The 14413-nt window shown below is 35.4% G+C and overlaps 3 protein-coding genes across 3 annotated transcripts; all 3 read right to left on the bottom strand.

Annotated features, from left to right (window-relative positions):
- Positions 1–2207: 2207 nt before the first annotated feature.
- Positions 2208–3295, bottom strand: LOC101896607 (uncharacterized). Its single transcript, XM_011297366.3, has one exon. It carries the CDS (start codon positions 2942–2944, stop codon positions 2285–2287), a length of 660 nt encoding a protein of 219 aa, XP_011295668.2. The 5' UTR covers positions 2945–3295; the 3' UTR covers positions 2208–2284.
- Positions 3296–8175: 4880 nt separating this feature from the next.
- LOC131805443 (uncharacterized) lies at positions 8176–8835 on the bottom strand. Its single transcript, XM_059128594.1, has one exon. The coding sequence runs from the start codon at positions 8833–8835 to the stop codon at positions 8176–8178; it is 660 nt and encodes a 219-aa protein (XP_058984577.1).
- A 3927-nt stretch (positions 8836–12762) lies between these two features.
- On the bottom strand, positions 12763–14094 carry LOC101896426 (uncharacterized). The gene has a single exon (XM_005190985.3). The coding sequence runs from the start codon at positions 13780–13782 to the stop codon at positions 12871–12873; it is 912 nt and encodes a 303-aa protein (XP_005191042.1). The 5' UTR covers positions 13783–14094; the 3' UTR covers positions 12763–12870.
- Positions 14095–14413: the final 319 nt, after the last annotated feature.

Raw genomic sequence — 14413 nt, 5'->3', positions numbered from 1 at the left:
ACTTAAACTTATTTTGCACTCAACACGTAGTGTTGTAGTGAATAACAAGTAAGCAAAGGCTATAGTCGAGAGGGGCCGACAGTTGAATACCCTACAACACTATAATAAACAATACTGTTTATATAGGCGAGATACTCGAAAGAATTCCACAAGATATTGTGACAAATAATAAAAGAAATCCATCAGGTTTCGTTCTCTAATTTTCAAATAATAGCAACTTAAACTAATTTGCTCATTTCCTATTTATTGGTAGATGTTGCACTTAAATGGTCTTCCAAGATCTGGAACCAATATTTCCCAAAGACCTATAATTTCTCAGAAGTGGCAAAAGATTAACATTTATTATTGGTTTTTGATTGAAATGCATCTATATGAGATACAGACATTTGACTATATTCGTTAACGAAATAGTCAGAAGTGCGTCTTTCCTGTATTTGTGAATTCTCGAAAAAGTCTCTGGAATGGACCTTTTCGTATTTTGTCTACAAAAGTTGGCAAACTATTTCACACATTGAATATTTTTGGATGGCCATCCAAAACTGCTTGGCTTTTGCAATGTCCGGTAACCCCCATAATTACGACCTGCTGATTTTGCAGTTTTTTGGTCCATTTCAACCGATATGGCGATCATCTCCAAAAAGAATAGGCTTTTATTCTGACCCTCATCTTATCTCCATGCAAAATTTCGTAAGGATCGGGCCATAAATGCGATCTGTATATGATATCCTGATATCCTAACTACTTAGTTTTGTTAGCTGTAGAATTATTACCAAATGTTTAATTCAAAATGAAAATATGCCAAAAATATGACAAAATTGAAAAAATATGAGAAAATTTTACAAAATCAATATTTTCATCTTTAGAGAGATATTTTTATGCGATTTTTTTAGACGTTTTATGTTTCCTGCCAAGAGGCCATTCTGAATTAATGAGAACTGTCGAAATCAGTTCAGCCGTTCTCGACATATAAGAGATTTTTCAAGCATATCTTCTTTGATAAACATATATATCGCACATATTTTGCTATATATCCGTTTTTTGGATGTTAACATCAATGTAAAGATCGAAGTAACCTTGTCATGGCTTTGTGATTTCGCCGGGATTTAAAATATTCGCGGTTTAATGAAAAATTTTGAATTTTTTCAACAAAAAAGATATGGTCTATTTTACCCGCTAAATATTATCCGATGACCACCCAAATGGGTAGGCTTCTTGCCAGCCCTAAACTCTAGCTACATGCGAAATTCCGCGTAGATTGGTCTATAATTGCGACCTATAGAGCAAGTGCAAAATCAGGAATTTTTTCAGATTTTGGTCCATTTCAACCCCTAATTATTATGCGATCATCACCAAAAGAAATAGGGTTCTATTCTGACCCTAGCCCCACCTCCATTTTAAATTTCGTGAAGATCGGACCATAATTGCGACCTGTAGAATGATTTCAATTTAACATGGACAGACGGACAGACGGACATACATAGCTAGATCGACTCAGCTCGGCGAGATAGGAAGATCCATATATACTTTCCTATGTGGGAAATCAATATTTCGCGTGTGTTACATAATTCTTGGCCCAATCAAACTTATAATACTCCCAACACATAGTGTTGTAGGGTATAACTAGAAATATATCCAACTTTTCTTCTCACTTTACGAAGGATGCTTCTAAATAACAAATATATTTTATTAAAATCATAATGTTCTTACCTTAAAAGCTGTTCCTCATTTTTGGGTTTCGGTAAATGTCTGTTTTTACCTGTTACTCTAACGGACAATTTGAATGAAAACGTAAACATTTTTCATTCTAATAAAAAAGAAATCGTTACTCGCATGCTACATAATGCTCGAACATCACAAAATTATCGCAAAAAGTAAAGCAAAATTAACAAACTCACACACGCTTTACACTACTTCAGCACTTGTTTATTTTAAATGATCACGAAACTAAGTAACACCAATTAGCTTGAATTATGAATGGTATTGTTCAGTTATTACTTTCAACTTATCAGAATATCGCATGAACAGTAGAAAGAAATCTTTGCTTTTAGAGAAACCCAATTTAACTCGGCTTCTAGTAACTGCCTTCTTCTGGTTTCCATTTTCGACTGCCGATGAAATGCTGGCATAAACAATTATACACATTATACAGTAATTTAAAGATCACAAAAAAAAAAAAAACAATCAATTAGAACCCATTAAAATAATAAATGAATTTTATTCGATTCGCTATAACAATATCGACAATTTAACTTATCCCACATAATGCCCAAAAATATTAACTAAATTACTTGTGACGAAGACGACGCAAAAGTGAAGCTGGTAAATAGCTTTGACTCAAGGCAGCACCAGAGGCAGGTGCAACATAAGAATTGGTTGGAGCAGAACCGGCACTATAAGATCCCTGGGAAGCAAAGTTCAGGGCTGGAGCTACACCACCGTTGAAGCTTTGAGAGGTACCACCCAAACTGTCATATTGACTTTGAATGGCTCTTTGAGCATTAGCGGCATCTTCAGGGGTGCGGTATTTGACAAAGTGAACTTCGGGTTTGTGGTTGACATTGTTGTTGACAGCGTTCAATTTATCAGCCAGTCCAGCGAGATCAGGTTGTTTATTAAGCACATAAATGGCAGTACTTTGTTCAGCAGCCTTTTTAGCCAAACCAACGACAGCATCTTCGAAACCTTTGTTTTCGGGACCTTTGATGAAGATAACACGGAGATTTTGTTTGGCAGCGGTGTTGTAGTTGTTGGAGGCAGCGGGTTCGTTGAAATCAGCATCGTTGGCAGTGAATGTATAGAACTCCTTTTCGAGCGTAGAACCCTGAGGAGCAAAGGAGGGAGTTAGGCTACTGGCAGCTCCATAATTTCCACCACTGGTACCAGCTCCATAATTATATTGGGCACAAGCTGTAGCCACCAAACACAATACAATGAAAACGCGCATTTTCTCCTCTTCCTTGTTTGATTATTGTTGTTAATACGAAAACTCGAATGAAGAATGAATTTGAAATGCATTGCTTTCATCTTTTATACAAGCGTTCGATTTTGTAAAAACAACAACTCTTCTTCCACCCTCAAATTTTTGCACAAAACTATCTACATTCTTGGAAACTAGAATTGTTATTATCCTCGGTGAATTATGGCAAATATCCATCAGACTTTAATGGTCAAAAAAGTAATTAGTTCTTTTGAGAAATATTTATGGTTTTTCGTCACATCAAATTCGGCAATTGCTTCTAAGCCGGTTTAATGCTGTTTGCTTTTGGAACTTTCTTTAATATTTTTCTTAATTAGTTTGTTTCTTTTTATGACATTTTATTTTTAGCTCATGTCATAAAAAATATTTCAAATTGAAAAAAAAATAATTATAGCAGAATTAATGACAATTATTTAATAATGCGAATAGTTTGGAATATCCCAAATCTTGTTAAAAAAATATGAAAATCATGATTCTGATATAAAATTTAAATAATTTAGTTTTCTCTTCAACCATAACATCTTTGTTGAATTGCGAATGACTACGTATAGGCAAATCGATTAATACGACTATAAAGTTTTTTAAAACTATAAGGTGGGCGGAACAGGTTCGTCAGATAGTTGCGAATACCAATTTTGTATTATTTTCAAAGACATTCTATACCGATTGACCAAGACGGGATAATATGTTAGTTATTGGGCTTTCCGAAATTCCTTAATTTAAGGCACGCACGACTTTGGCGTTAAATATAATTCAAATATCCACCTAAAACATTAAGGATATATGCATGGTTCTGGTTCGCCTACAAGTTGTTAAAATTATACAAATGATATGTCTCAAAGAAAGAGAGAAATAATAATATTAATCCACTCCTTCTGGTAAATTACCTATATGGGGATAAAGTTTGAAAAATTATAAATTTTATAAAATGTTGTTGTTGTATATTGTTGACCTGTTATATTTATTTTACTTATTTGGTTAATTGCTTGGCTTAAGGTCATTAAAAAACTATGTTTTTATTTTTGAATTTTTCCTTTTTTATTCATCCAATATTTCGATTTCCTCAGGAAATCATCTTTAGGGATCTGTTTTACAACAAACACAAATTACAAACTGATTTTAACAATATATAACACAATACATTTGATGTAGTTTCGTTGTTTCCCAGCATACCGATTAACCTAGCTTTAAGAACAATAGATGAAAAGTGGAACATTTTACAAAAATACACGAAAATACCTAAAGAAGTTTTTAAAGAAATACTGACCTTTTGTATAAAGGACTGCAGATATTTCATATACTCAGACAAGGTGTACGAACAACAAAAAGGACTCCCTATGGGATCACCAGCGTCACCGATCATTGCTGACATCGTAATGGAGGAATTATTGGACGCTTCTTTAGAAAAACTGATGACAAAGCCGAGAGCAGTAACTAAATACGTAGACGACATTTTTTTGTATAATGAAGAAATCAGATATCAACACCACATTAAATATCCTTAATGCATTCAACCCGAGCATACAATTTACACACGAACTTGAGAAAAATGACAGACTACCCTATTTGGACTCAATAATAATCAGACAAGGAAGAAAACTTATATTAGATTGGTACCAAAAACCAACGGCGTCAGGACGATTGATTAACTTTTATTCTAAACACCCTCGACGAATAAAAATAAACACAGTGATTAATTTTATCAAAAGGATTTTCAATATAAGTGACGAACAATTCCACTCAGAGAACGAAAGAAAAATACGCCACATATTAAACCAAAATGATTTTCCAAAAAGCACCATTGACGACCTAATTATAAACGCAAAAACGGACCAAATAAAGGAGGCAAGACAAGAAAAGATATATAAAGCTGTTACTTACATCCCGGGATTCTCAGAAAGGCTTGGTAAATCAAACATCTATAATAAGGACCACTATCAATTAGCGTTTAAATTACGTAATAATGTCGAAAGTCTGATTAGTAAAACAAAATCTAAAATTAAGAACGAGGACAAGTGCAATGTAGTTCATAGGATAACATGTAATGGGGACGACGCCGACGTATGCCAAAAGTCATATGTCGGCACGACAAAGACGAAATTAAAAACTAGACTTTCCGGACATAAATCGGATCAAAAAAGTGACAAGCCTCTCGAACAGAAGACTGCTTTAGCTGCACATTGACAGGACATAAACCCGACCTTAAAGCCGTTGACATATTAGCACAAGAAAATAATTACAAAAGACGATTTACATTGGAAATGTTACATATTATAAGTTTACCAAATGACAAACGAATTAATTATAAAACCGATACAGATCATTGTGCTCACATTTACAGAAGCCTAGATCATAAACACCGACGAAAGAAAACTTAGTTTGATAGTGACATTTAAACTCAATAGACGAGCTTTTACTTTAAAAATGTATGTTATTTATTGTGTTATATATTGTTAAAAACAGTTTGTAATTTGTGTTTTTGTAAAACAGATCCCTGAAGATGATTTCCGGAGGAAATCAAATATTAGATGAATAAAAAAGGAAAAATTCAAAAATAAAAACATAGTCTTTTAATGACCTTAAGCCAAGCAATTAACCAAATAAGTAAAATTTTATAAAATTCACATTTATTGCAAGATTTTCTTCTATATTATAATTTTTCAAGTAACGCTATATCAAGAGTAAATTTGGGATTATCCATTAACTCTTCCTATTACCTATATCATTTTTGTGTTTTGCAATCAAACAATTCCATTCGTTAACATTAACTACCATTCAAAGTAGTGCAAATTAAGAGGAAAATTAAGATACGAACAAAAAATGCAATATTTCATCGTGTACAAACGGGGTTTTTTTCAATTGGATTGTATTTGTTGAATTTTATTTTTGAGAACGGAAATTGCAGTCGGCTTCATTGAAGTGTAGCACCGAATAATGTGGTGGCGAAACTAAAAAATTTAACGCGGTCACACAAAATTTAAAGGATAACAAGTAAAATACATTAAGTTCGGCCGGGTCGAAATTTTAATACCCTCCAACTTTGGGTAAAGGAAACATTTTTAAATAAAAGTATCTGAATTCAAGCGTTTTTCACTTTAATATTCATACACCAGTAGGACCTTCAAATAATGCAGTTAAACTTATTAAAAAAAAAAAAACATAAAGTAAGTGAGGCCGTTTATGGGAACATACCAAAAAGGGGACCCCTGTAGACAATTTTATACTTCAAGGATTGCCATCTATCAAATGTTCTAAAGTACCAAATGTGACTGGGATGATGAAAATACCGAATATCGGTGGACATAGAACATCAGCAGGTACCGTTATATGGGGGCTATGCCAAAACGTGGACCTACACATACAATGTTTCGCCACATGAGCTACAACCCACTACGCACTAAAAATATTAATTTCTGGACAAATCCCTTTAAATATTTGAAAAAATCATCAAAACACTGAATATCGGGAGGTGCCGTTGTATGGGGGCTATACCGAAACGTGGACCTATACATACAATGTTTCGCCACCTGAGCTAGAACCCATTAAGACCCAAAAATACCAAATTTAAAACAAATTCTTGGGAAAATGTGACAAAAGTCATCAAAATACCGAATATCAGGATGTACCGTTATATGGGGGCTATCACAAAACATGGACCGATATATTTTCCGTTTTGAATCCCAACCATCCTAGACACAATACAAATTGTTCTCTAAATTTTGACGCTCTACGTCAAAAAATGTTGGCTGTTTCGGCTTTGAATACTCTCCACCATTTGGAACGAATTTGGCAATTCTCAAAAACAATAAAATCCATTAAAACTTCTGTTAGAATCTTAAAAATACCGAATGTAGCTATTATATTAGGGTCTATCTAAATGTTTATAATGTAGCTAAAAACATCAAAATACGGAATATAAAACGTGGATTCTCACAGACAATTTTCTGTCATAGGCTGTAACATCCATTACGAACTTCAAATGCGAAACTTGAAACAATTCCGGTAAATAATGTCGCTAAAATCATGAAAACACCGAATATCGGGAGGTACCGTTATATGGGGGCTATACGAAGCCGTGGACATACATGGCCCATTTTGTCTTCAGACGTAGCATCTGTTACGAACTTTAAATATTAATTTTGGAACAATTCCGGTAAAAAATGTCGCTAGAATCATCAAAATACCGCATATCGGCAGGTACCGTTATATGGGGGCTATATGAAGACGTGGACCTACATGCCCCATTTTCAATACCAAAAGTCCTGCAGACATAGTACACATTTGAGTAAAATTTTATCAACCTACTTCATTTTGTTCGGAAGCTAGAATGATTTCCACAGGCGGACAGACGGATAGACGGGCATTGATAAATCGACATAGAATTGTATGCTCATCATGAATATATATACTTTGTGGGGTCTAAAATGTATATTTCGAGGTGTAACAAACGGAATGACAAACTTAATATACCCTCTATACTATGGTGCAGGGTATAAAAACCGAGGTTTTTAGCATATTTATACCCTAAACGACAAGGTGGTCAGGGTATTATGTCTTTTTGCATTTGTTGGTAACAGGCAAAAGGAAACAAGATAGACCCATCCGAACGTAAAATGTACAAATGCTTCGGCATATTTAGTCTTTTGAACCTTAAATTATAATTATAGTCATAGTGTGTATAATTGAATTCTCCCATAAAAACTTTTAATTGTTATGTGGAGCTCTACTAAATTAGCAAAGTGGTGTAGGGTATCATAAAGTCGGCCCGCCCTACTTTAAGACTTTCTTTACTGGTTTTTCATTGAGTTTTTTAATGATGAAAAATAACATATTTTAAAATGTTCACAACTCCTTCAATATTCCTGGCATGTTTTTCAATTTAATTTCTTAAAGAGGAAAAATGGCTATAGCTCCTTAAATTCTGACATTGCGTAGTTGAACCAATCAGCCCCATGTAGTTTTATCAGCCGAGAGATATATGCTCAATATTGAGATGTATTCAATTTAATGGTACCCTGGCCTGAGACACAGAACCTTTTTGCCTTGTTTTGCCCTACTGACCTAATGGTATTAATCTAGCATTGAATTTTCTATAGCCCATTCCATGACAAATAATTTCATCACATTGGAATAAAATAATTTTGTAATAAAAATAAATTAGTTTTATTGGGTTTTGTACAATAGCAAAATCATCTAAATTATTTATGACGGAGACGACGCAAAAGTGAAGCTGGTAAATAGCTTTGACTCAAGGCAGCGCCAGAAGCAGGAGCAACATAAGAAATGGCTGGAACAGAACTGGCGCTAAAAGATCCCTGGGAAGCAAAGTTTAAGGCGGGTGCAACGCCACCGTTGAAGCTTTGAGAGGTACCACCCAAACTGTCATATTGACTTTGAATGGCTCTTTGAGCATTGGCGGCATCTTCAGGGGTGCGGTATTTGACAAAGTGAACTTCGGGTCTGTGGTTGACATTGTTGTTGGCATTTTTCAATTTTTCAGCCAATCCAGCGAGGTCAGGTTGTTTGTTGAGCACATAAATGGCAGTCCTCTGTTCGGCAGCCTTTTTAGCCAAACCGAGGACAGCATCTTCGAAACCTTTGTTTTCGGGGCCCTTGATGAAGATAACACGGAGATTTTGCTTGGCAGCGGTGTTGTAGTTGTTTGTGGCAGCGGGTTCATTGAAATCGGCATCGTTTGCAGTAAAAGTGAAAAACTCTTTTTCTACAGTTGAACTCTGAGGTGCAAAAGAGGGAGTTACGCTACTGGCTGCTCCATAATTTCCACCACTGATACCAGCACCATAATTATATTGGGCACAAGCTGTGGCCACCAGACACAATACAATCAGAGAACGCATTTTTCGCTTCGTTAGCTATTTGGTATGTGTACAAAACTTCGAGGTTTGAATAATTTCATAGGCAATGTCTTGTTCTTTTATACAGAGGTTTAATCTTTTAGTATTCAATGGCAAATGAAAACTATCCAGATTCCTCGAAACCAGAATAAGCATTATCCCAATGAATTATATCAGATTTCCATTATGATATGCCCGACGTCAGTTATAGTTTTGTATCCAAATTTAAATACCCTAAAATATGCGAAGAATTTTCGGAACTTTTTTTATTTATGTTTTTATTAAACTAATTTGCTGTTTGTTTTGAAGCATTATCATTGTTCCGACTTAACTTTCTTTCATATTATTCTTTAATTAATTTGTCATATATTTATAAATGATCGGCTTTAATTATTTCAAAACTGTTTGTTGAAATAGATTTGATACAAAAATAACATTATCCGCAAAGTGGTTAATGGTACCAATAGTTTTTATACCCTACAACACTATGTGTTGGGGGTATTATAATTGGGCCAAAAATTATGTAACACTACGAAATATTGGTTTCCCACATAGGAAAGTATATATGGATCTTCCTATCTCGCCGAGCTGAGTCGATCTAGCTATGTATGTCCGTCCGTCTGTCCATGTTAATTTGAAATCACTCTACAGGTCGCAATTATGACCCGATCTTCACGAAATTTAGAATGGAGGTGTGGCTAGGGTCAGAATAGAATCCTATTTCTTTTGGAGATGATCGCATAATATTTAGGTGTTGAAATGGACCAAAAACTGAAAAAAATCTTGATTCCTGCAGTTGCTCTACAGGTCGCAATTATAGACCAATCAAAGCGGAAGTTAGCATGGGGCTAGAGCTTAGGGCTGGGCAATTTTGATGGTCATCGGGTAATATTTAGTGGGTGAAATAGGCCTCAACATTTGTGTTAAATATATTCAAATTTTCCATTAAACCGCGAATATTTTTAATCCCAGCGAAATCAAAAATAGACGAACAGGTCAATTCTGACCGGTACGTAAATGCCGATAGTAAATGTAACGGTTATATATATGTAGCGAAATATATACAATGTGTATATACAAAGGAAGGGGATGTTAGTTAGAATGCTTATATCTCAAGAATGGCTGGACCGATTTTGATAAACTTTGTTAATTCAGAGTGCCCTCTTGACAAAAATCGCATAAAAAGGTATCAATAATGATGTTAATATAGATTTTGAGTATTTTGTGACATTTTTTTAATTTTTTATATTTTGTATCGCATGCGATTTTTTCAATTTGACTTTTAATATTTTGTAATATTTTTTCACCTTACAACACAGGTTGGGGATATTATATAAGTATTGCAAATATCATCCGATCCTCCGAAAATGTTGACAAGGGTAGGGTTGGACACAGAAGGGCTAGGCCTATTGTTTTCAAAGATGTCCGCAATATATTTGGGGTTGAAATGGACCAACAACTAAAAATGTTCCTGATTTTGCAGCCGTTATAAAGGACACAAATAGAAATCAAAGGACACGAAATCTCGCATAAAGTTAGAGTTTTGGACAGCGGGTACAATAGATCACTAATTTTGTGTTAAAAAAATACCAGCATTACTTAGGAGATATCCGAAATACACACAGGTGAACTTCTGGCTTTTTCATTCTGATTTCGGTGACGAATATAGCCAAATATTGTATTGCGAATCCGCTTTAATTGCGACATTGCAAGACAACAGATAAGCATTTTCACGTGAGATACCGGCAGAAATGTTGGAAAGAGTATGCCATAACAGGACTAATCGGCAGTTGTGGAAAGTATAAAAAACGTTCCTGTAGCTTTTAAAAAATTACCCTTCATATATATAATGGTTGAAAATGAGGCCATGGTGATGGTGTGGGCCGCCATAACAGCCGATGTTCGCTCTCCGCTCGTATTAATCGACCGTGGCATCAGAATAAATGCCGAATGTTATCGTGAAAATATTCTGTAGGGTGTATTAAAGTCATTTTGGCCGCAGACCTGGGTCATTCCAACAGAACTCAGCACCATTGCACTCAGCACGTGCCACCGAATAATGGTTACAAAATGAGGTTCCTCGCTTCATTTCCAGCGCACAATGGCCACCAAAATCTTCGGATACCAATCCGTTGGACTATTGTGTCTGGAGTATTTTGGAAAGCAAGGTTGGTACTAAAAAATACCAAAGTGTCGATCACCTCAAGCAAGCGTTTCGTCGGGAATGGGCCATTGACCGTTTGAAGGCCATAATTCGCGCCAAAGGTGACCAATTCGAACAAATCTAAACTTTCTCTAACATTTGATGCTATTTCCGACAATTTTTGATCCCATTCAATGAAATTTAAAAAATATGTAAAAATTATGGCGTCTGACTTTGTTGCGGTTTTTTTTCATCTCACCCTGTATATAATTTATGTTTTCTATGACAAATATATTAAGGTGTTACAAACGGAATGGCAAATTTAGTATACCCTCCTTTCCAAGATGGAGGGTTATACCCTAACGGAAACGGAAAAACACAAAAATATTTTTAAAATGTCAACATTTGCACAAAAATTTCAAGACATGAATAAAGTTGTAAAATTAATGATAAAAAATTTTGGAGGAAAAACAATAATCTCGTCTAGCGCATTTCAAATGTTTTCGCACAAGTTCCCATTAAAACTAACAAATACAAATTTTGAAAAAAGGAAAGCAACACACGATAATACCTTTGGTACAACTTGGGGGTAACCAAGTTGTATGCTTCGGCCACAAACGATACAACTTTGTGTACAACTTCACTTTTCGTAGGGTTCATTTGAGTTAAGATGACACCGGAAATAATTTCATGCCCTACAATTGACTCATTATTTATTATTAATTTTTGCAAATAATAAAATTAATATTATACCTATTATTCATTAAAATCACGCATTTGATCGGATTTCGCTTTGTTTTGATGTGCGCAACAATGGTGTTGTCTCTTCGATAATAAACACAAAATGAAATTGTATGCGGTATGCCCACAAACTTTACAATCAGTTGGTACAAGATGCAAAAAATCAAAAACTTCGTACAAACAGCCCACAAACGAAACAACCTAATTCTGATAGCGAACAACGTGATTGAAATTGCAATCGATTGATCATGCCATCACATCGTCAAACTGCGTCTATAATTGGGAAAAATATTTATTTTTATTGGATTAGGACCAAATCATAAAGCTCCCTTCGAGAGATCGGAATAACCAGCCAGACAGATGAAGGACAGATGGAACGGCAAAGTCGTCTCCAAATGTCATTAAACGCATTTTGTACAAATAGACTTATGGTTTAAAAGATCCATAAAGGCTGAGGGTATAGCAAGTGGCAAAATATCTCTAACAGGGTGGCTGGAATCCTTTTTTTCAGAAAAAATGAAGCTTATGTTTTAAATACAATATACGCAAAGTCGGAAATTTTTGACAATTTTTTAAACCTAACTTTAAAATTTTTTCCATGTTATTAATCATTTTTCAAACCAATATACCTTTCTTTTCTTTCAGGTTGTGTTTGAAATAAATACAAGTCTTAAATTTCAAGCCTAAAACCACAATATTTTGAAACTTTTGACAACAGTTTTTAATGACAAACTGGATTACCATGCAGAGGTAAAAACGTTCGACAAAAGGTTGCTCAAGTTTTAGTTAACGAATTCCGCTTACGTTGTTCAAACTGTGTTTGACCAAAAGTAGTTGTCCTTCAAAGCTGATGATGAGCAGACATAGTTTGAATGGTTTGAATACAATCTTGATTGAAATAAAATATGAAATTTATGTTCTTGACAATTTTGAATGACATTTACTGTGTTTTGATGCGAGCCTAGTTTTGTGCTTCCAAATAAAGAATTATGAACACAAATTTTAATTTTATCTACAAAACAATATTTATTTATCTATATATGTGTGCAAAAATAACAACAACGTTCATAAAGAACAAAACACGAAATGGATTTTTTTATCAGTTTTTGATTCGATTCAGTCTTAACAATTGCCTCTGGGCCAAAGTTGGCACTTTAAAGGCGGAACAGACGAAGAATGGAAGCAGGCAAGTAATTGGTGCTGGGTTCATCAACAGGTACTGGAGGAGGAATGTAGTTGCTGGATGGCTCACTGGCAGCTGGGGGAATGTAGCTGGCTGATGGGGTAGCAGCTGCAGGGGGAATATAGCTGGCAGATGGTGTAGCAGCAGCTGGGGGAATGTAGCTGGCTGATGGGGTAGCAGCAGCTGGGGGAATATAGCTGGCAGATGGGGTAGCTGCAGCTGGAGGGATATAGCTGGCAGATGGTGTGGCAGCAGCTGGGGGAATGTAGCTGTTGGATGGGGCAGTAGCGTAGTTTGATGATCCTGAACTGGCAGCAGGGGCTTGGGAAGCAAAGTTCAAGACTGGAGCAACGCCACCATTAACAGTTCTAGTATTACCACCCAAACCATTATATTGCTCTTGAATGGCACGTTGTGCATTGGCAGCGTCTTCGGGAGTACGGTACTTAACAAAGTGGACTTCGGGTCTTTGGTTATTGCCAGTGTTGAGGTTGTTAAGTTTGTTAGCCAAATCGCCAATGTCAGCCTGTTTATTGAGCACATAGATGGCAGTCTTTTGTTCGCCGGATTGTTTGGCCAATGCAACGGCAGCATCTTCAAGACCCTTGTTCTCGGGACCCTTGATGAAAATGACACGAATACCCTTCTTCAAATTATTGGCAGCCTGTTGAGGATCGAAAGCATCGTTGAAGTCATTGTCATTGGCGGTGTAGGTGAAGAATTCCTTTTCGATTTCTGGAGCAGCAACGCTGGGTAAATTGGAAGATGGAGAGACTAAGCCACCATTAACACCTGCCAAGTTATCCGAACCCGAAGATACTGGTTGATAATTGTACTGGGCACATGCCACAGCTACAAACGACAATACGATGAAGGCACGCATTATTCCACCGCGAACTATTCGATTTGTTTGAACTGTAAAGTGAGAATGATAATCTAACTAAATCGTCTCTTGATTTTATAGTATTGAAAATTGTAGCTGATGGCGCCACAGCCAAACACATTAATGACCCATGACCAAACTATTTGTTGTTTCTCTTTCAGCTAATTTAAACTGTAACATATTTTACGATTTTGGTTTGTTTGGCTTGGTTGGTCGACGTTTATGCTATTTCTGTTTGCATTCATTTCTTTTTGGACGCCATTCTGCAGATGATGACGACGATGAGACATATAATTAATATTCAAAATTATTCATATGATTCAGTCGTAAAATTCCATATGATCACGATAATGGTAATGATGATGAGGGTTTTCTCATTTTCATTCTTCACACATAGCATTTTTGACAGATGTCAAATATGTAATAAATTATTATATTTTATTTGAGAGATAAAAAAAAAACGTCAACAAATTTTTGTTTTAATTTACAAAAATGTATGCGAATTTCAAAATTCCCCAACTGATGTTGTTTTTTGTTCATTTCACACTGAACGATTTAGAGCCCAAAAAATGTAAAATATTTTACTTGATTACAATTAACGAAGAAAACGATGCCCGGTCCGATTCTCTTG

The sequence above is a fragment of the Musca domestica genome, unplaced genomic scaffold (genome assembly GCF_030504385.1).
Source record: "Musca domestica strain aabys unplaced genomic scaffold, Musca_domestica.polishedcontigs.V.1.1 56, whole genome shotgun sequence".
Lineage (NCBI taxonomy): Eukaryota > Metazoa > Arthropoda > Insecta > Diptera > Muscidae > Musca > Musca domestica.
Note: the sequence above shows the minus strand (reverse complement) of the source record. Positions and strands in the feature narration are given on the sequence as shown.

Coding starts and splice junctions, on each gene's coding strand:
- LOC101896607 (XM_011297366.3), bottom strand. CDS start 2,944: ATGCGCGTTTTCATTGTATTGTGTTTGGTGGCTACAGCTTGTGCCCAA.
- LOC131805443 (XM_059128594.1), bottom strand. CDS start 8,835: ATGCGTTCTCTGATTGTATTGTGTCTGGTGGCCACAGCTTGTGCCCAA.
- LOC101896426 (XM_005190985.3), bottom strand. CDS start 13,782: ATGCGTGCCTTCATCGTATTGTCGTTTGTAGCTGTGGCATGTGCCCAG.